Consider the following 23,581-nt stretch of genomic DNA (forward strand, 5'->3'; position numbering starts at 1 on the left):
TCTTGGTAACAGCAGCCAGGAAATCAGGAGACAAGTTGCATTGGGAAAATCAGCTGTGAGGGACCTCTCAAGAGTACTGACATGCAACGATGTCAGGCTGGAGACTAAGGTGCGCCTGATCCAGGCTATAGTCTTTGCAATTACATGCTATGCATTGGAGAGTTGGACAGTGAATAGGGATGATAGAAAGAGAATTGATGCTTTTGAGTTGTGGTGCTGGAGAACAGTGTTGAATATACCATCGACTGCTAGGAGAACAAACAAGTTTGTCCTGGAGAAGGTGAAGCTGGAATGCTCCTTGGAGTCAAGGATTCTGAAGCTTCGTCTGACATACTTTGGGCATGTTGCAAGGAGGGGCTGGTCCTTGGGGAGGGACATCATGTTTGGCAGAGTGGAGGGGAAGCGAAGGAGAGGAAGACCCTTGATGAGATGGATCGATTCTGTGATTGGAGCGCTGGGAATAACTGTGTTTGAGATGGCTGGGTTGGCACAGGATAGAACAGTGCTTAGAGCTCTTGTACACAGGGACGCTATGAGTCACAAACAACTTGATGGCACATAACAACAATTTTACTCAGCTCTGTATAATTCTAGTATCATTAAACTTACTAGTTTCTAGTCTTAAAATTTTTTTAAAGTTATGGAAACATGAAACTAAGCTATGTAAGAAAACTGTTAATAGAGTTGGTTCCTATATAATTAAGCTGTTATTTTTTTTTTAAGCTGTTATTTTTAAAGGGAACTTTGTGGACAGGAAATAGGGCTGCCAATTCAAACTCAGACAGTTTGAATCCATCACCTGCTCCTTGAAAGAAAGATGGAAAAAATCCTCCTCTCCGATTTACAGCCTCTGTAAACTCACTGGAGGGCCAGTTCTGAACTGGTGACTAAAGTCTCATAATACATTATAAAAAGCAAATCTTGTTTTCCAATTTATCACACTGGAAAAAATTCTCAAGTGTGCTCAGAAAAATAGCAGACTTTTTTTTTTAAATTATTATTAAATTTTATTAGTTTCAATGAACATTCACAGGGATTCTGGGCTTTCACTCCTTCATTGCCGCACCATTCTCTCCACCCTCCTCCCCAGTTTGTTCTTCTTCCCCGCCATCTGAATGGCTGTTTTAATTTTCCAATTGCCACAGTGCTTGAGTAAGAAAGTTCCTATGATCATCACTGCTCTATCTTTGGTTTAAAAAAACAAAAACCAAGCAAAAAATACCACAAGCAAAAAGCACAAACAAGCCAAAAAACCCAGGGGAAGAGTGTAAGGGAAAGAGAGAAACCATTAAACTGAAAAGTCAGGAGGGAAAGTGTTCTAGAAGAAAAAGGACTACAGGAAATCATCATTTGTGGGGTGAAATGATTAAGCCTCCCTGCAGTGACCTTTGAAATAATTAAAAAAACAGTAACAAAATTCAAAGCAGTGTGTGACAGGCCTACAGCACAGAGCAATCATGCAATTTGAGAGACATAACAAATAAGCAATAATAACTGCACCATCAATTAAAATCATGATTTGTTCTAAGACATTTTATGGCTGTATTAGATGAAGCAGACAGTATTATATTAAATTTTTATATATAAGTATTTATACAAAGGTGCACCTGATCCAAGCCATAGTCTTTGCAATCACTTGCTATGCATCAGAGAGACTGGGTTCTATGAAGAGAAATATGGCATCAGGATTACAGGAAGACTCATCAACAATCTGCATTATGCAGATGATACAGCGCAGTTTGCTGAAACTGAGGAGGACATGAAGTGTTTGTTGGCGAAGGCCAAGGACTGGAGTCTTAACTATGGATTGAAGCTCAACAAAGAAAACAAAGATTCCCATCAGTGGCTTAACTGGCAGCATGATAGATGGTGAAGAGATTAAGATTGTTAAACAGCTTTAGTTTGCTTGGCTCCACAATCAATATTCTTGGCACCAGCAGCCAGGAAATTAAAAGATGAATTGTATTTGGAAAGTCTGTTGTCAGAGGCTTCTCCAAAGTACCGAGGAGCAAAGGTATCTGTCTGGAGGCTAAGGTATGCCTGATACAGGCCATGGTCTTTGCAATCACTTGCTATGCATCAGAGAGCTGGACAATGACTAGGGATGATAAAAGAATTGATGCCTTTGAGCTGGTGTTGGAGTACTGAATATACCATGAACTGCTAGATGAACAAACAGGTTTGTCCTGGAGAGGGTGAAACTAGGCTGCTCCTTGGAGGCAAGGATTCTGAAACTTCGTCTGACACACTTTGTTAGACATACACATTGCAAGGAGGCACCAGTCCTTGGAGAGGGACATCATGCTTGGGAGGGTGGAGGGACAGCGCAAGAGAGGAAAACCCTCAATGAGATGGACTGATTCAGTGACTAGGGTAATGGGGATAGCTGTGTCAGAGAAAGTAAGATTGGCCCTGGAAAGAACAGGGTTCAGTGCTGCTGTACACAGGGTTGCTATGAGTCGCAGGTGACTCGATGGCACATAACAATACTTCTATACAGGACAAATACATAAAATACTGGACAAATACATACAGAAATTAATCTTTCAATTTCAATCGACAGTGCTCAGAGTCTGAGGTGTTGTTGTTATGTGCCGTCGAGTTGATTGCGACTCATAGCGACCCTATATACAACAGCCCTAAACTCTGCTCTGTCCTGTGCCAATCACACTGTCTCCAACACACCCATCCCGATTACCTCAGTCACTGAATCAATCCACCTCATGGAGGGCCTTCCTCTCCTGCGCTGTCCCTCCACCCTCCCAAGCATGATGTCCCTCTCTAAGGACCGGTCCCTTCTTAAAACATGTCCAAAGTATATCAGACAAAGCCTCAGAAGTATTTTGCCAAAACCTTTTTCATATAGTTGTTTTTTTCTGCAAACATGCTCAGGGTATTATACATACCAGTCACTTTTCAGTGACAGAGCAAGTTTGCATAAGAGAATGCTTACATCTGCAAAGGGCAAAACTTCTTTCTGGTCATCTGGAATGTTAAGACTCCTTGTTTAATTTTCATACATTCAGCGAAACAAAATACAGATTTAAGTATTTTCGAATTTATCTCTAGCCAAAAGGGAGCTCTGGTGGCTTAGTGGTAGGGAGTTGCACTGCCAGCCCAGACATGCAGTTCGAGACCACCAGGGGCTCCAATGGAGAAAGGTAGGTATTCTCCTTTGCAATACTGCCTCTGAAAACCTGCTGGAGGGTCTATGAGTCAGTTCCGACTCTACAGTACATAATAAGAACATCGTAACAGCTTGGCCAATTCATTTTAAATTTGTAAATTCTAAAAAGGTAGTAAATGTCAGGCTTTGCTCTAGAGAAACTGTGGTGAGGTAGTTAGATTTGGTGATGCCTCTATATATCAATAATTTGTTATAATTATTTCTCTCTATTACATGGCAAACAATGAGTCAGATACTGGCTATATAAAACATGTTAAGACAGAGCTACAGATCATTATTTTTCATTGTTTCACTTGCTAGGTGTTTTTCTTCTTTATAAAGAGGAAGAGAGAGGAACAAACAAGATTAAAAAGAGTGAGATTTGAAGAAAGAAATGGACAGAAAAAAGGATGGTACAGAACACAAGGAAGTTGCAAGGAAATGAAGAGGAGTCTACACTGAAGAACTACTGTAGCCTTTCCTCAGCAGAGAACTGGCAAGGTAAACAGGAAATGCAGGCGCAAGGAGTCTCCCAAATCACCTCACATTTGCACAAGTGCTCACTCCCTCTTCTCTCCCAGGAGGCAGACTGCAAATATAAAAACAGTTATAAAGAAGAAGAATACAGGTTTTTTACCTGCTTGCGGTGACAAGGCTCGTCTGCAGGCTTGGCTGCCACTTGCTGTGGTTTGAATGCAAAGCAGAGATTTCGAGGGGGCAGGCAGAGGGCCCATGCTGGCTCCAAATGGAGAGAACCCTGCCCAGTGAGTAGGGCAGAGAGCAGAAGACTTTATCTGCGATGGAGGCCGGAGACCGTAAGCCTTTCAAGCCCTGTTTGAACTGGGTCACGAAGAGCCTCTGCATGGTGGCCATGTGGTTGGAGAAGTTTCGTTTTTTGGTCCAGATCCGGTAACAGCCAGGGGAACAAAGTGCTAGCAGCGTGTGAAGGCCGAGGACAGAGACACCAGCTCTGCTCTGCACTAGGGCGGTACTGCCAGAGCTGTGGAGGGGAGTGAGGGGAACTGAGGGAGCCTGGCCGCAGGCCCAACTCTGCAGGTGGGTGTCTTCCCTGAATGTGGCCGTCCCAGAACTGCCGTGTGAGAAGAAGAAAGAGAAAGTCCACTTGGGAGGCTGCGCTGAGCACCTGGGGGCCTCTCCTAAGGCAAGCCCTTCTGGGGCACAGTGCTCGGGGAAGGTCACTGAGGCCTCGGCCATGCAGTCCAAACCTGAGTTCACGTCCAAGGACATGGGGAGAATCTCAGAGCCCAACAGCAGGGATGGCATCTTGTGGCTCAAATCTACCAAGTTCAGCTTGATGGCTTCCAGAGGGTAAAGTGCCACAGGTTTGCTGCCAGGTGTCTTGTTCCACCTGCTAGCTGCCAAACAGGGATCCAGCTGCATCGTATTCGAGGAGAAGCCATCCAGGAACCTTCTATAGCGGAGCCTCTTATAACTTTTAGCCACTGGAAGGAGTTCAGAGGAGCAGCGCCAATATCTCAATTTCTGGGTCTTAGGATCTGGGGCCAGCTTCCGTGCGAGGACGGACAGCTTGCTCAGTAAGGCTGATTCTTTGGTAAGCTTTCTCAAGAGATGGCACGGAGCAGCCCACTGCTTTGGTATATGGTGAGTTAAGCTCCCGGGCACAATGGGCTCGGAAGCCACTTGGGCAGGGGGAGGCAGAGAAGATGAATGGAGAAGTCTGGGCTCTTTTGTGGGAATGGATTCTCTGGAACTCTTTAAAAGGGTGGTGTTTCGGATTTTCCCCAGTTTTCTGCCCACCTTTGCTAGATCCTGATAGGAAGTCCTTTTACATGTTCGAGGTGGTTGCTTCTTTAAGGGAAGCACTTGTTTCCGATGTGAAGTGTTCCCAAAGGCACCACGTAGCTCATCACACCTGGCAGAGTGGGGATCTTGTGCTTTCTGAGGGGCGCCAGGAAGCCTGGGCCCTGGGGACAATTCCAGGTCCTTCTTCAGTGGATGATGGCCGCTTTCTACCTTTCCGTCTTTCAGCTTTTGAGACTCTGCAGTAGTATCGCCCCTGGTCAGCTTGGCAAGGGGGGTTTCCTTCATTACAGTGGGCTTATGTTCTTCTTCTTTAGGGGGGTTCTTTTTTAGTACCTCATCAGACAAGCTATCAAGCGATGTGCACTGTTCCAACACAGCATGTGCTCTTTTTTGTTTTTTATGTCTCTCTTCCTTCTGCAACAGGTTATCCAAAGCCTGGTTGTGCTGTTTCTCAGCAAAACCAACCATCCTGTCACCTATAAAGTGGGTGTGAGAAATCTTGCTCGTATCATCACTACCATCTTCTCTAGGCATCCCGTCTTCGGACTCCCCCCCGCAAGTTAAGTGATCCAGTGGTTCCCCCTGGTGTTCTCGGATTTCATTACTTTTCACTTCAGTTTCTTCCAGTGTCACAGGCAGATGTCTGTCATCAGAGTAACAAACTCTTGGCCTGTCACTTTTTACACATACACTGGCTCCTTCACCAGGACTACTCCTCCCCCCTGGAGGGTCTTCCTTTTTCTCAGGCAGAACTGTGAAAGCTTTTACACCTTCACAAAGTATCTCACCATCTTTTGGTTTGAAACGATTTCTTAGCTTAGTTGCGCCACCCAGTGCATTATTAACATCAGCTGCTGAGTTTTTTCGAGCAGACAGATACGAAGGCATTCTCTCAGAGAAGCAGCTCCTTAGGTGAACAGAGTTCTCCTCTTGGCAACTAGAAGACACTGACGCTCTTGAAGAAATTTCCAAAGCATTTCCCTTGTTGAGCTCAGACTCTTGACTTAGTCCTTCACCCATCACTGCTGGTTCTCTCTGCAATGCTCCGTTAACTTGCTGATTATGATGAACAGAATTCAAAGACACATTTCCTGGAGCCAAGGTTCCGGCATTTGGCGCACACCTGGCATCGGCCTCTGCCTCAAGGGCACATGAGTGTCTATACAATTCTACTTCACAGCTTTCTAAAGATCTGCACACTTTCTCTTCACATGATTTTTTCTTAACAAGAGATTCTACTGTCGAGGCAGAGGCACCAGGGAAATCAGGGTCCTGGTCAACAGCAGATGCCTTTCTGTCCAGGACTCCTTCTCCAGGCTCATCACCACAGTCTGTGGAGACAGTGTCTACCAGGCTGCTTGCAGAGTCTTTATAATGCAAATGACTCTCAAAGGATCTTTTAAAACCCTCTTTCTTTGGACTCCCGCAGGAAGGCAGGTGATTACCGCCTAAATGAGGCACCAAGTCCTTTTGGTCGTAGCTCTGGTCTCTGTCCGACTCTGAGATGATTTCCTTCTGCTCACTATCTTGTGTCTGTTTAGCTGCTTTTTCTTCATTTCTCCACCTATCTGGTCTGTTGTGCTTTCTCCAGCAGTTGATGGCTTCACCTGCTCTCTGAGTCTGACTTTCTTCTGCTTGGTTCACGTTTTTACAATAGGAGGATGTAAGATTAGGAGACTGGTCCAACAGTTTTTCAGGACTTGGAATGTTTGCAGACTGGTTTAGTCCCTGTGGAACACAATCAGAGACACTGTCTTTACAAAACACAGTGTCTCTGGAGGAATCTTGTCCCCTTCCTTCCAGGTGTTGCTCACTGTGTTTGATGTGACTGGTGGTACAAGTGACTGCATCTGGGGCCCCATTACTTAGCATGTCTACTGTTGTTTCCTCTCTGATCCAACCTTGGAGGTGATCTTCAGTGTCTCTCCTGTCAAGTTCATTTCCCTCCAGGGTCTCATTCCCTTCATGAACACAATTCTCCACTGAGTTTTTTGTTCCTTGGGAGCGGTGATCACTTTTCTGAAATGTGTCTTCACATTTTATCAAAGGATTTTCTCCTTCCAGGATGGTGGTGCCAGACTCAACACGAGTACAGGCAGACAGCAGGCCCTCTGACGTATTTTTATTTACACAATGGCAGCCACTTTTATTCTGAGATTGAACATTTCGACATTTTGTGGCAGAGATCTCTTGAGGAAATGTGGCTGTTTTCTTCTTGGAATGTAGTAGATCTTCTGTTCCAGAACCTGTCACCCTCTTTTTAAGTTCTGGGATTCCTGGGTTGATGTTTAAGGTGGAAGTGTTGGAAGAGGTGCCCCCGGTTTTACGACCTGATGGAGATATGACTTTCATGTCAGTCTTAATGGGAATGATTTGGGTACCAGCAGTGTTGTCTGCTCCAGGCTCCAATGGACAGAAATGGCTCTCCTCAAAGTCCTCACTTGCTGTTCCCAGGGTTGCTTTGTTTATATTTTGTAGGGAGTCAGCTGGCAACTTCACATGGTCTTGAGAATTAAGGGACACTTGTTGATTTAAAACACATTCACTTTCTCCTTTGTTTACAGCCACTGCATCAGTAGAAGAAAGTTCACTAAGCTCACAATCAATGCTCTGCTCCCCTCCATGTGGAATATCTTTATTTGAGGTTTGTTGAGTTTTATCTGAATCAGATGTAGATTCAAGCTCCGGAACAGTAATACTCCTGGGTTCTGACATCTCATTTGCTGGACTCATCAGACTCTCTGGCATTATAGTCACAATGGATTGAGAGTCTTTATTGTAAATCTTTTCCCTTAACACAGTGGGATCTCCTGTGGCTGCATGTTCTGGCTCTTCACCCTGCATCAATGAGGAAAAATGGCATTGTTCATCGTGTCTGCCTAGATGGCTAACATGAGCAGAAGTTTCTCTCTGGTCCTCATGGGTGATCAAGCTTCCTTCAATGTCTGAAGTGATTTTCAAATAATTCTCTTTTAATTTTACTCCCGTGCCTGCAGTCAAACAACTGGTCATTAATGAGCTAGAGTTCACTCTGTGGATACTGCCTGGAATGGAACAGTTACTAGGAGTATTTTCTGTTACAGAATCACCAGAACAGTCAGAATGATGCCCATTAACATCCTCTTCTGCTTGTGCAGGATTAACAGAAGACTGCAGCCCCTTTTCATTCTTAGGGTTCCAAAGCGGGTCTTCATTTTTCTCTCTGGATGCCAAGTTCTTGCTCTGATCATCAAAACAAGAAGTCGCTATCTTTTCAGTGGATCCCTCCATCAAGCCATTATCCTTCTGACCACATTCTTCTAGAGATGTTGTTCTGGAGTCTACATCGGGTCCGCTGGATGTGCAAGATGAAATTTTATCATGTTTGTCCAAGAGTTCTATGACAACTACACTTTTCATGGACACGGGGCTGCCGCGTGCAGAACTGTGTGTTTCATCATGGTGGCTGAGAACGTGCTGGTGATTGTCATCTGCTTCACAGACAAGGTTTAATCTATACAACGGCTCCTTCCCATTGTCCACTTTGGAAATGGCACTGTTCCCTGGTAATAATGACAATGAAGAAGGACAAGGTTTTAATTCTTCACATTCTTTTTCTTTACAAGTTGCTTCTGTTAATCCAGAGTCCACAACTGTTACAGGCTCTATGGAAACTAACGGGCTGGTGTTGGAAACCTCACCACTGGCCATGATTCTGTCTACTTCTGGGTATTCGCTGCACCCAGTGGAGAGATCTTTACTCACATTGCCATGCCCGTGTCCTTCATTAGTATCCATCTTGGCCTCATTGACCTTCATACCTTGTACTTTTTCAGGAGACTGGAGCAGAGTTTCCATTGTAATCTGTGTACTTCCTAATGTACAAGAGAAAGAAACAAAAATCAGTACATGCAGCAAACACACAAATGAAAAAGGTGTTCTACCACCATGAATGGAGTCATGCAACCAAGAGCAGCAGCAACAACAATAACAACAAACCACTCAAAAAGAGAACTGCAGAGTTAGTGTTCTATGTCACAGTTTTGCTGCAAAATATACCAAGAGTCAAAAAATCATACCTGGAAAAAAATAAAAAAAATAAAAAATCATACCCGGGAAGGGCATGTTAATTTCAAACAAGTGCCTTTCTCTAAATGTTACTTACTTGGTTTTCATTAGACAAAATGCTGGTCAACTAAACACAGTATGCAGATATATGTCTAACTTGGAAACTTAAGAAATTTCCATCCCACAGTAGAGCGGAGAGGAAGAAGGTAGAAGCATGGTGGCTGGATACAAGCTGCTCTACCCTCCCCTTCCCCACTGCTGTCACTTGCCAGAAGCCTTCGACAATGCGTGTTAGTTACAAGCCCACAGTCCACCAGCTCTCCTTTAGCAGCTGATGCCAACCCGAGGAGTAGGTCCTCCCACCCACCAGCCTGCAGTCCGGACCACGGAGAGCATGAAGCTGAAGATCCCTTTCGTCCCACAGTGAAAAGCAGCAGTCTATAAAATAAGAGATTCAGGCAATTTTACCTGGATTGTTTTTAGGCTTGGATTCTTCTGCTATGAAAAGAAAGCTACCTATACAGAAACAACAACAATACTACAGAACCACGGACTAGCTCACATAACATGCAGCAGACTGAAGCCAACTTTTAAAACCAAACTTTCAGCAATAACTTAGACCCTTATCCTCGATTAGTGTCAATAATCCACTTCAAAATATAACACACTTCCCTTTTCCCACTGACTTAAGTTTACTGATGATACAGTTGAAGGAGAAAGTCTTATTTATCCATGCTCTAGGAATACTACTTTTATTACTGTACACATTAAGGACACTGAAGGAAGTAGACTGAAATACAAAGATGCAATGCTTACTGTTCAGAGAGCTTTTAAAAAAAATTTTAAAATAAAATTTTTATTTTATACTGGTTTACTTACTGAGTGTGTATACATTGTTTTTCACACCAGATCCTTCCCATTTCTTGTACCTGCCCTTCCCTCCACCCATCATATTGTGTGACCCTATGGTTGGTCACCCTCTAGCCATCCTCATCCCTCTGCTCCCCCCTTGGAGCCATGAGAGCTTTTGTGTTAAGCCCAATGTTGGATTTGTCCATCAACTAAAGGAATATGAAGGCATCCATTTACTAGAAGTAACAAGACAGAGGACATCAGTACTGCAAGTTAAGTTCACCCTGGTATACTATGGGCAATTTACAGAAAACACATGAAGAAGAGTTCTGAAATATTGAAGTAGTGAATGCATAGAATGGCTGATTCAAGACCATTACTGCAGAGAACGTGAATTTCTAGTTGAGAAGGAGAAAACAGTACAGACTATAATATAATATGTGACATAAATACAAGTTGTTTCTTTTCAACTATATGTGGTATTGAGGAACATGAAAGCCAGCATACTGTTAATCTCATTGTGGTCTAATATTCTACCGTGTGATTAGGTTCTTTGGTGGAGTAAAGCTTTGTACTCAGTGTTCAAAAAATACTAGCTGGTAAAGTGTCGTTGTTGTGTACTGCAGAGGACTCGAACCACTCGCATTCTATTCTTTGTGAGGTAGGGAGTGAGGGGTCTGGACTTCATACGAGTTTAGAAGTTATGCGAGAAAATGACACACACATTCTCTTGAAGGCAACAGAAGCGTTCTAATCATCTCATTACCATAATAATTTAAGAGAATTAGAAGAACTTATCTGCCATCTTAAATCACAAAGTTGGAATGTATCTCGTATTTCATCTTCTTAGAAAGGAGATAAGCACTTATATGATGGATTTAAAAAAAAAATGTTATTTAAAATAACTAGTTTGTAGATTAAACTTTCTCCTGAATTAACTCAATGTTAATTCAGTAAAAACACTTCATTTCAGATTCACATAGTGCATCTGATGTGCTCAAATAGGACATTATCAAATTATTATTAAAAAAATTTTTTAATCAGAAAAAGTAACTTTCTAGGGTTTTTTAATGCCACAGGGAGATCTAGTGGCCTAGTGAGTAAGGCATTGTGTTGCCGAGCCAAGGCAGAGAGTTCAAAGCTGCTCTGAAAGAGAAAAATGGGCAGTCTCATCCCATGTGATTTGAAGCCTCTGAAAACCTACTGGCAGGGCCAGCTATGTGTCTGTTCCAACTTGACAGCAAGGAATTTTTTAATTTTATCCATCGATAGCTAACGGGGGAAAAGAAAGTCACTCAAAATTTTCAAGGTTACATGTTAGGTCCCCCCCTCATTTGGAACTGCCATACTTCACAGTTCCAGCATGTATTTTAAACTTGGTAACATGCAATTGTAACTAAGCACAAAACAAAAAATTATTCTGGAAGAGAAATAACCCAGCTTCTATTTACCTCTCTTTAGGGAATTTAATTGCTTTTAACAAATATTTAGATTTAGCTAAAATGCATTATGTGTGCACAGAAATGTCACAATGCAAAATGATGCACAAAGTATTAAAATGATTTAGTGAAAAACAGTAGAATTTAAATATGACAGGTTATATTAGTTATTAGATAAAAACTATTATTACTTGAGTTTAGGTAAGTCATATATATAAAAGTACTCTTTGGAAAAGAAAATTCAGACAAAACCAAACAGAAAAGAGATTATTCTGTAAATGGAGTTTCTGGCGTAACCCGATTACTTGCAATAACAAGATTGGTCATGAGTTGGTAATTACTGAAGGTGAATGTTGTTAAGTATGTGGGAACTTAGTATATTCTTCTTTACCCTTTTGAATAAGTTTGAAATTTTCCATGAGGAAATATGGAAAAAAACCCTCAAACTTCTCTAAGCTGATTAGAAATGCCATTCATAAAGGGTTTAGATGCACTATAAAGAAGCTCTCCAAACTTGTTTACACAAAATGGAAAAACATTTCCATTTCTCCTCCACTTTAAACCCTTTTAAAACCAAATTATTTTCTGTTCTGAATTTTTCTTCCAAGATATGTGATTTCAGCTATGAAATGGGTTTTGAATGTAATGGGAAATTATTTTCTTGCCACATCAGGATGGATGGTGAAAAGACTGAGATTGTTCACAGCTTTAGTTTCCTTGGCTTCACAGTCAACACTCTTGACACCAGCAGCCGGGAAATGAAAAGATGTATTGCAATGGGAAAGTCTTCTGTTAGGGATCTTTCCAAAGTACTGAAGAGCAATGGTGTCATTCTGAAGACTAAGGTGCATCTGATACAGGCCATGGTCTTTGCAAACACTTGTTATGCGTCAGAGAGTTGGACAATGACTAGGGAGGATAGAAGGAGAATTGATGCCTTTGAGCTGTGGTGCTGGAGTATTGAATGTACGATGGACTGCTAAGAAAACAAACAGGCTCATCCTGGAGAGGGTTAAACCAGGCAGCTCCTTGGAGGCAAGGATTCTGAGGCTCATCTGACATACTTCATCTGACATGTTGTAAGGAGGGACCAGTCCTTGGAGAGGGACATCATGCTTGGGAGGGTGGAGGGACAGCACAGGGAGGAAGTCCCTCTTTGAGGTGGAATGATTCAGTGACTGGGGTAATCGGGATAGGTGTATTGGAAACAGTGCGACTGGCACAGGACAGAGCAGAGTTTAGGGGTGTTGTACATAGGGTTGCTATGAGTCACAAGCGACTCAACGGCATATAACAATAACAACAACAATATGATTTTGATACAATTAATGGGATTAATTGTATATTAATTGTATATGGGATTAATTAATCTTGATACAATTAATATCCTGAAGGGGTGCTGGGGTTGGTGGGATGAGGTTTCTTTCTTCAAATTCATATAGTTATTACAAACTCCTATCAAATGAAAGCACACGTTAAAAGTGGGACTATCAAAACAACTATGAGATATCATCTCACCCCGGTAAGAATAGCAAAATTTAACAGAACAGCAAGCAACAAATGCTGGCGAGGTTGCGGAGAACCTGGAATCCTTATTCATTGGTGGTGGGAGTGTAAAATGGTGCAACCACTGTGGAAGACGTTATGGCGCTTTCTCAAAAAGTTGCAAATAGAGATACCAGTCAACCCAGCAATTCCACTACTGGGAATATACCCCAAAGAGACCATAACTGACATCTAAGCAGATATACGCACACCCATGTTTATCGCGGCTTTGTTCACAATAGCATGGAGCTGGAAACAACCTAAGTGCCCAACAACAAATGAATGGATAGAGAAGCTGTGGTATAGTCACACAATGGAATACTATGCTGCATTGAAAAACAAGGAACTCATGCAATATTATTCAAAATGGGTGACCCTGGAGGACACCATGCTGAGTGAAGTATCTCAGTCATAAAAGGACAAATACTGCATGGTACCACTGTTGTAAAGCAGGACTGACCTCGGGGTTGGGAGGAGACTGAGAAGGATGGGTTCAATCATTTATACTGCACTGAAACAGATGAGGGAGAAAACTGTTTAAGAGGGAAAATTATTAGGTATTTTTGTCATGACAGGAGTCCAGAGTGAAGACTATATAGTGGAGTGGACCTGGGGGAAGAGATTGTAAAACAATGAAAAGAATTTTTCTTTTACTTTTCCAAGAGGGTAGTATACTAGGGCAAGGGTTGGGAAGGGAGAAAAGTGCAACAATGAATGAACGGAAATCCAAAGTCTCTGTAACTTTTCATTGAAACTAATAATAAATGGGGGCGGGGGAGGAAGGTCGGACTAGAGCTTCCCTCTAAACCCAGGAGACATAAAATGTTATATGGGCTGATACATCTTCAAGGATATGAACATGTACGGCCAAGCACAATCAATAAGAGTGCATCTAAATTCCAAAATCAATCTCCATAATAGTCTATGTGTTTCCTACTGCCAAAGGGGCCCTTTAGAGTAGTGAGAGAACATCTTCACCCTGAAACCCACAGCGTCCCTTTTCAGCAGGAAGTAGCTAAGAGAATACGCCATCCCCTTTTCCTTATGACTCAGGGTGAAGTCTCTCTCAGGGAGGAGTGATAGGGAATGGCAAAGGACACAGTGACAAAGAAGATTAATCAGAACTGGCTTTGACAAGCACTGTGGCATTTGGACAAGAACAAACTGGGAGGAGGGTAGAGAGAATAGTGCAACAATGAATGAATGGAAACCCAAAATCTCTGTAAATGTTTATGAAAATTAATAAAATATAATTATAGAAAAAAAAAATAAAAAAAAAACCTTAAAAAAATGTTATATGGGCAGTTTCTTAAAAGTCATGAAAAGGTTAAGAAAACAAAATCAAAGCTGTATTATCTAAGTATATACACACACATCCCTGTGCTATCCTCATAATTTCTGATATACTTGCACCATTGCTGCAGTCACTATGTCAATCCATCTCATTAAAGATCTTCCTCTCTTTCACCAATCTTCCACTTTCCAAGCATGATGTTCTTCTCCAAAGAATAGCCTCTCCTAGCAACATGCCCAAAGTATGTGAGACCAAGCTTTGTCATTATATGATCACAGAGTATAAGTTATAGGAATAAATTGTCAAATACAGCATACTAGCCAAAGGTTAGGAGTTCAAAGTCACTCAGAAGTACCTCATAAAAAAGGCCTAGAACCCTGCTTTTTAAAATCACAGGGCACAATCTACTCTGCACATGGTGTCACCCTTAGTTGGAACTGACTACAGAACTAACAAGTATGCGGGAAGATATCTGATCAAAACAGAAAAGCTAGTAAAAGTAATTACTACCAATTTCCTTATGCCTCTCATCCATTCTATCTATATGACTTTTAGACTATATAAACTTTAAGCCCAAATAAATGAGCAGATAGTAATTTTATGGAAAGAGTCTTTTCATTGAAACACTTTCATTTCTGAAAGTATGATGTAATCTGGAGAGTGGGTTTTTAAAAAAATTAGTATTTCACTTCAATGTATAAATCTTTAGGCCCAAAAGACAGATAATGGTAACAGAAGCTCAACGTACTGTATTGTGTTCATTTTTTTGGATATTTAATGACATGACACCAAAGATTGTATGAGAGAATTTTGAAAGACCAACAATTTATTAATTGCAAACACAATTCTCCTCCGACAAGAGAAATGATTATACATTTGGACTTCACCAGGTAGAATAAATACACTAGAATCAAATCAACTACATCTGAAGAAAGATGATGGAGAAGCTCAGTATCACATGGCCAGAAACCAACAAGGAAAGCAAGTGAAGGAGAGTTCATCTTTTTTTCCCCTGTGTGTCAGTGCTGTTAATGTTGCACATATCCAAGAAGACAACTGAGTGCCCTGCAGCCTTCTGGGTGTGCTGGCAGAACACTGCTCTACAGCAAACGGAGCTTGAGCTCCACCATCGAGTGGGGCTCGCCCATGACTTCACTTTGTGATGGATCACTAAACATATCTTCAAATCCAACAGTCTCATCATTCCCCCTTAGAACACCAAGTGGGAGGTTTCAGCTCAGAAGAAATGGGAGATGCTGAACCAGCTGCACAGTCCTGAATTCCACCTGCAGTTTCAGCGGGCAAAGTGACGCCTGGATATTCCTTAGGGTGGAGAAGTGCATTTTATCTTGGTCAAGCTGGAAGGTTTTTTTTGATAACTCAAGAGGATGACTAGGCAAAAGTTCATTTTTCACACAAGAAAAACCTTTACAAAGATCATGGCTATCCAAAGGGCCATTTGCTGACAGTTTGGCTCCGGCATTCATCTTGAGCCACTCACAGTACAGTCACTCATCCCCACTGCCCTCAGCCGGCCACAGTGTTCAACTCCCAGGAGAGTTCATCTTAAGACCAGATTTGACTCACTGAACAATAAAGACTCAAAATCAAACTGTAGAATGACATCACGGATGTTATATCCTCCCCCACCCTAGAAAAGCTCAAGGAAATGAAGCACAAATTCAAACCTCAAGTTGCTATAATCAAAGATGCTTTAGGAAGAATATTAAATGATCCGGGAAGTATTAAAAGAAGATGGAAGGAATATACTGAGTCACTGTATCAAAAGGAATTGGCAGACACAGAAGAATTTCATGAGATAACATATGAGCAAGAGCCTATGGTGATGAAGGAAGAAGTTCAAGCTGCTATGAAGGAAATAGCAAAAAACAAGGCCCCAGGAGTAGATGGTATACCAATTGACATATTTCAACTAACAGATGCTGCCCTGGACTTGCGCACCAAGTTGTGCCAAGAAATCTGGAGAACAACCACTTGGCCAACTGACTGGAAGAGATCTGTATTTGTTCCCATTCCAAAGAAGGGTGAGCCAACAGAGTGTGGAAACTACAGAACAATATCATTGATTTCACATGCAAGCAAGAGTCTACTGAAGATTATCCAAAAATGACTGTAACAGCGCATCAGCAGAGAACTGCCAGAAGTCCAGGCTGGGTTTAGAAGGGGTTGTGGTATTAGGGATATTGCAGCTGATGTTAGATGGATCTTAGCTGAAAGCAGGGAATACCAGAAGAATGTCTATCTGTGTTTCATTGATTATGCAAAGGCGTTTGACTGTGTGGTTCATAACAAACTGTGGCTGACTCTGAGAAGAATGGGAATCCCAGAACATTTAACTGTGCTAACGCAAAACCTGTACTTGGACCAAGAGGCAGTCATCAGAACAGAGCAGGGAAACACATGGTTTCAAAATTGGGAAAGGTGTATGCCAGGGATGTGTCCTATCTCCATTCTTTTTCAACCTGTATGCAGAACAGATTATCCAAGAGGCTGGGTTCTATGAGAAGTGTGGCATCAGGATTGGTGGAAGATCTACTAACAATCTGTGTTATGCAGATGACACAACCCCGTTTGCTGAAACTGAGGAGGAGCTGATGCACTTGCTGCAGAGGGTCAAGGACTGCAGCCTTCAGTATGGATTGAGGCTCAATGTCAAGAAGACAAAGATTCTCACCACTGGACCAATTGGCAACATCAGGATGGATGGTGAAGAGATTGAAATCATTAACCACTTTAGTTTGCTTAGCTCCACAGTCAAAACTCTTGCCGCCAGCAGCCAGGAAATCAAAAAAAGTATTGCAATGGGAAAGTCGGCTGTTAGGGACCTCTACAGGGTACTGAAAAGCAATGGTGTCACTCTGGAGACTAAGGTTCGTCGGATACAGGCTATGGTCTTTGCAATCACTTGCTATGCATCAGAGAGTTGGACAATGACTAGGGAGGATAGAAGGAAAATTGATGCCTTTGAACCGTGGTGCTGGAGAGGAGTATTGAATATACCATGGACTGCCAAGAAAACAAACAGATTCATCCTGGAGAGGGTTAAACCAGGCTGTTCCTTGGAGGCAAGGATTCTGGGGCTTTTTCTGACATACTAAGGACATGTTGGAAGGAGGGACAGGTCCTTGGAGAGGGACATCATGCTTGGGAGGGTGGAGAGACCGTGTAGGAGGGGAAGTCCCTCTATGAGGTGGATTGATTCAGTGACTGGAGTAATTGGGATGGGTGTGTCAGAGGCAGTGCGATTGGCACAGAATAGAGCAGGGTTTAGGGCTGTTCTACATAGGGTCGCTATGAGTCGCAAGTGACTCGACGGCACATAACCACCACCACTACACTAGGAAAAAAGATCAATAAAAAGATAAGGAAGAAAGAAAAGGCCTAAATGGATCAGAAGAGACTGAAACTTGTTCTGGAATGAACAGTAGTTACAGCAATGGAAGAAACAATGAAATGAAAGGGCTGCACTGAACAGCCTTTTTTCTAACAGTGTATGAGAAGGCAAAGTAAACTAATGTAACAAAATGTACAAAGATCAAGAGTTAGGAAACCAAAAATGGAAGCATATAGTCAGTATTTTTTCAACCTGAGAGAAAGCTGAAGAAAAGCTGAGAAGAAGGTAAAGAAAAGCTAAATGGGAAAAATTCAAACTTTGAAGTACTGATGGAGTTTATGGTAAAATACTGAATAAACGGAGAGAGAAGATGGGAAGGACCTACTCATTTAGAGAAGTACAAATTAAAATCACAGTGGCAATTCACAGTTCAGATGGCTGGGAGGGAATCTAAAAAGAGCTGGAGGAGATACAGAGAAATGGGAATTTTCACAGAAAGAAAGCTGTTGGAAGGTAAAATGGTGCAGGTGCTGGGGGAAAAATCTGGGAATTCCTTAAAATGTTAGAGCTGCCATTCACATCTGACACAGTAATTCCATTTCCAAGTACTTATCCAAGAGAACCGAAAACAAACATCCATACAAAACCTTGTGCGTATAAAAAAATTCCAAATGTCTGTTGTTGCTAGGTGAGACAGAGAGTCTGGAAGAAACTCTGTACGTACTTCCAGCAGAAGGAGAGAAACACTTTGATCCTGCACCATTCTCGCAAATGCCACTGTGCTGGCCTATGTCTATTCTTGTTATCTAATGTCTTCTTTTTCATTGACTTTCTGTCATAATAATCTCTTTCACCAAGGACTGGTCTCGCTTGATACCAGGCCCTAAAGTATTGCCATTCTTCTAAAAATGGCTACACTTCTTCCATGATATCTAGGAGTGAAAGAGAGAGAGTAAGAGGCAGAGAGAGAGGGAGAGAGAGAGAGAGTCCGCGCATACAACTAGCTGCTTCTTAAACTCCTCACCATCAAAAATGTAAATTATGAGAAGATTATGCCATAAATGGGAATAAAATTTCCAAATGTAAACATTTGTTTTCATTGCTAAAAACAAACCAATATGGGGTTGCTGGGATGATGGTAGTGTGAGCAGGTCTAGGATCCTCTAGCTTCTCACGTGCACAAGTAAAGTTACTAGAAATCTGTACCCTACCATTTTAAGAACTCTAAAAAGGTAGACAAGGACATCAAGAGTGTAAACTGAAAAGCAGTTAAGGAGCAATTTCCCCCAGTGTCTCCATTTCTTTCCACTACTGCAGCATACAGATGGCTGCAAAAGCCAATCCATGACTCTCATGGGGTGTTGGGCAACTGATATTTGACAAAGAAAGGAACTCCATTAAGTGGGGGGAAGATAAATGGTATTAGCAATACTGGCTATTAAGGGTGGTTTAATATTAGAAAAGCCAATCAATGAAATATATTAATAAGGAAAAGAATCACATTTCAACTGGTTAAAAAGAAAAAAGTCCGTCAGCCCAGGTGAACACAGTGCCAGAGGCATGGGGTTGGAGTAGGATCTGACATCACAAAGGAGAAGATCCTCATCAACAGCAGCAACACAATGCCACTTTCTATGTGGTCAGACATGTCTTCTCATGTGCCACACCTTCCCACAACAATTCTAACACCAGTCATCCCTCCCATAGCTCTTATTACTTCACTACTGGGTTCAAGAATTCATTTCAATGGCCACTTAGAACTCACAGAAAAAAACTCATCACTGTGGAGTTTATTAGGGAAGAAGCAGGTTATAATTCGGGTAAGAAACACTCAGGATACAATCCTTCCATCAGGACAGTCTCTTCTCAGTTATACTTGTAAGCAAGCTTTCTCTGATCTTCAGCCTGGTGGCTTTCTCTAGGCCCTGCCCTGGCCTGGGGCAAGTGTTACAAAGCTCTTTACGTTTTGCCAATGATGTTCTTCTCACTCTTAGGACAAGGCACTGGGCTCTAGCTCTGAGGTTTGGCAGATCTAGTACTGCTGTCTCTGGTTCTCTTTCACCTCCACAGTACTGCTGTGTCTCAGTCTCACCCTTTACTTTCAAGAAACCTCTGGCCCAAAGGAAGCACTATACTCGCTGCTTCTTGTTTCTTGATGGTGTTTTTGTGGTGCCGCTGAGATGAGTATGACTCATAGTGACCCTATGAACAACAGATTTGAACCCTGTCCTATCCTATACCATTCTCATCATCTCTGACACACTTGACCACACTGCTACAATGACTGTGTCAGTTAATCTCGGTTCAGGTCTTCCTCTCTTTTGTTTCTATTCCAATTTTCTGACTCTGAGATTGATAGATTTAACCTTGGCAGGATGGCAAAGCCGACCAATCTCCATGTTGGCATTCTATGCTTTTCATTTGCACGTTTGCACACAGAAGGTGCTATGTATCTTATTTACAGTATTAGAAAGCTATATAATCCTTCTTGTAGGCCACACTTAACAATTGCATAGTCCTACCTTACTGTGTAGCAATGATATCAGTTTGAGAACTAAGGTGCACCTGGATTCAGGCTATGGTCTTTTCAATCACTTGCTATGCATGTGAGAACTGGACAATGACTAAAGATGACAAAAGACGAATCGCTGTGTTTGAATTCTGTTGGAGAAGAGTGCTGAATATCCCACGGACTGCCAAAAGAACAAAGGGAAAGTCTTGCAGAAAGTGCACTCAGATGAAACTTCATCTCATGTACTTAGGCAAGTTACTAGGAGAGGTCATTTCTTGGAGAAGTCCATTATACATGGGAAAATAGACGGATAGCAAAAAAGGAAAACTCTCAACCAGGTGGACTGACACATGATAGTAGCAATGGGCTTGAGGGTGTTGGAAATTGTGAGGATGACACAGGAAAGGACAGGGTTCTTATCTGTTGTTTCTGTTGCACTGTCAAGCCAAAGATATACGGTTCAGATCCACCAGCTGTTCCACAGGAGAAAGATGGGCAATCTCCTCCATGTTATTTGCCGCCTCTGAAAAACGCTCTAATGGGTCAGCTATGACTTAGTTCTGACTTGACAGTATTCAACAATAACAAAGAATAAAGTTTTTCATAAATACTACATAACATGGCTGGGTCTGCTGGAAATCACGATGAGTGGAGTCAGTCACAAAAGGGTAAATACGTCATAAAATCACTATTCTAAGAAGCCAAAGAAATAATTAAATGCAGAATGATTCTTGGATGGTTGCCAGGGATGGGAAAGGAAGGAAAGAGGAATAAAACATGTAACAGACATATGTTATTTACAACCACGTGAGGGACCATCAATGGAGGGCCCTTCTGAAGATCTAGTGTGCACATCAAAAACTTTTTCCAATAAAATGAAAAGAAAACCTACTGAGTGGGGGTTGGAGAGGGACGATGACATTTGGCAATGATATTTCAGACAAGGGTCTCTTGATAGCAAAAGTTTACAGACTACTACTGGGCCTCCACAAGGAAAAGACTGATAACCCAAGTATAAAATGGTCAAAAGACATGAAAAGACTTTTCACAAAGGAAGACATGTGTATCGTCAACAGATACATGAAAAAAAAATGCTTGAAATCACTGGCAATAAGAGACGCAAATCAAAATCACAATGAGATATCATCTCACCCTAGAAGCAGTGGCAAAGTATAGCAGGGCAGCAAGCAATAAATGGATAGAGAGAGACTGGAACTGTCATACACTGCTGGTGGGACTATAAAATTGTATAAGCACTCTGGAAGGCAGTTTGATGTTTCCTCAAAAAGCTATACATAGAAATTCTATATGGCCCAGCTATTCCACTGCTAGGAATATCCTCCAAGGAAAACAGAACCAAGACACACCCAAAGATTTGTACACCCATGTTCAGCAGCGTTATTTACAACAGCATGAAAATAGAAACAGCCCAAATGTCTATCAACAAACAGATGAAATGAAAAAATTTGGTATATTCACATGATGGAATACTCAGGAGCAATGATTTTGAAAAATACTATATAACATGGGAGAGGCCAGAGACCATTATGCTGAGTGAACTAATTCAGTCCCATAAGGACAAATGCTGCATAAGATCATTATTGTAAAAATAGAACAATAACTAGTAAGGTATGTATAAAAGTCCAAAGGAGGAAGGGGAGGCCAGAGGCTAACAGAAATCAAATTGACTAAATTGATGGAAGCACAATGGAGAAGCACAGTAACAATCAGAACAAGTCCAAGGGCCAATTATGGAAGAGAGTAGCAACTGCTCCTGAGCAAGTTCAAGATGAAGGAAATAAAAGTGTGCTCCTACCACAACAAGATAAAAGTAAATCATTCAACTGAAAAATGGGCATAGAATATGAACAGACACTTGACCAAAGAAGACATTCAGATGGCAAACAACCACATCAAGAAATGTTCAAAATCCCTAGCTTTTAGAGAGATGCAAATCAAAACAACTATATCATCTCACCTCAGTCAGAATAGCAAAATTTAACAGAACAGCAAACATCAAATGCTGGTGACGTTGTGGAGAAACTAGAACCCTTATTCACTACTGGTGGGAGTGTAAAATGGTACAACCACTATGGAAGGCTGTATGGTGCTTTCTCAAAAAGTTGCAAATAGAAATACCATTTGACCCAGAATTCCACTACTGAGAATATACCCCAAAGACACCATAACTGCCACCCAAACAGATATATGCACACCCGTGTTTACTGCAGCTTTGTTCGCAATAGCAAAAAACTGAAAACAACCCAAGTGCCCATCAACAAATGAATGGATAGAGAAGCTGGGGTATATTCACACAACAGAATACTACACTTCATTGAAAAACAAGAATCTCATGAAATATTATACAAAATGGATGACCCTGGAGGACTTTATGCTGAGTAAAACTGTCACAAATGGACAAATACTGCATAGTGTCACTGTTGTAAAAAGGGACTGACATTGGGGTTGGGGGAGACTGAGAAAGATGGGATAAACTATGTAAACGGCATTGAAATAGATGAGGGAGAGAACTGTTTAAAAGGGATATATGATTAGGTATTACTGTCATGACAGGAGTCTAGAATGAAGGTTGCATAGTGGAGTGGACTTGGGGGAAGGGACTGTATAACAGTGAAAGAATTTTTCTTTTACTTTACAAAGAGAAGAGTTAATTGGGGGGTAGGGGTGGGCAGGGAGAAAAGTACAACAACGAAAACTCTGTAAACTTTCATTAAAATTAATAAAAAAAGAAAGGGAAAAAAGTTTGCTCCTATGTAAGTATCAACATTAGGAAAATAAAACTCCCCACAACTGAATCAATATGCAAGATCATAATAGAGAAAAGACTGAAGTTGTAAAGATTTCATCTACTTGGATTCACAATCAAGCCATGGCAGCAGCAGTCAAGAAATCAAACAGATATACTGCATTAGGGGAAATTTGCTATAAAGAACCTCTTTTAACATGCTAAAGAATAAGGATGTCAGTCTAAAGACAAGGTGACTGACTGATTCTGGCCATGGTGTTTTCAATTTCTTCCTATGCATCTGAAAGTTGACCAATGAATAAGGAAAACTGAAGAAATGATGCCTTTGATTTGCATTGATGAAGAGTATGTAACATATACCTTGTACTTCCAGAAGAACAAACAAATCTGTTTTAGAGGAAGTGCACCCAGGGTGCTGCTCTTTTGAGGCAAGAATGGGGAACCTTTGTCTCATATACTTCGAGCATGAAGTCAGGAGGGACCAATCCTTGGAAAAAGATGTCATGCTGGGAAAGGTTAGAGGAAGACTGTAACAATGTGCTTGAGCATAGCTGAGACTAAAGACGATGCACGTTAGAATAAGCTTTCCATATATTGTTTATGGGGTCACTGTAAGTCATAGACAACTTGACAGCATCAAATAGCAACATGTAAGTGCAAGTTGAAATGAAAGAAAGTGAAAAGTCTACGAGCATCAAAAGTAACCTTGAATATATAGTACCTGAGTTTCGAATTCATCTCAAAAAACTATTTGAAGGAGCTCTGGTAGCCTAGCAGCAAGAAGCTGCACTGCAATCCCAAAAGCACACAGTTCAAATT

At 41.6% G+C, this 23,581-nt stretch overlaps 1 protein-coding gene and 1 pseudogene across 1 annotated transcript in view; both read right to left on the reverse strand.

Moving 5' to 3' along the window:
- Positions 1–23,581, reverse strand: part of PRR14L (proline rich 14-like) — a 79,381-nt gene that overhangs the window by 26,805 nt on the left and 28,995 nt on the right. Inside the window, exons 4-5 of the mRNA XM_006894889.1 lie at positions 3,823–8,801; positions 1,419–1,439 (exon numbers count right to left, since the gene is read on the reverse strand). Coding sequence (XP_006894951.1) covers positions 1,419–1,439; positions 3,823–8,801 — 5,000 coding nt within the window. The remainder of the gene's footprint in view (positions 1–1,418; positions 1,440–3,822; positions 8,802–23,581) is intronic.
- On the reverse strand, positions 15,229–16,154 carry LOC102861090 (annotated as a pseudogene).

Source organism: Elephantulus edwardii, unplaced genomic scaffold (genome assembly GCF_000299155.1).
Source record: "Elephantulus edwardii isolate Elephantulus edwardi_28Jun2011 unplaced genomic scaffold, EleEdw1.0 scaffold00151, whole genome shotgun sequence".
NCBI lineage: Eukaryota > Metazoa > Chordata > Mammalia > Macroscelidea > Macroscelididae > Elephantulus > Elephantulus edwardii.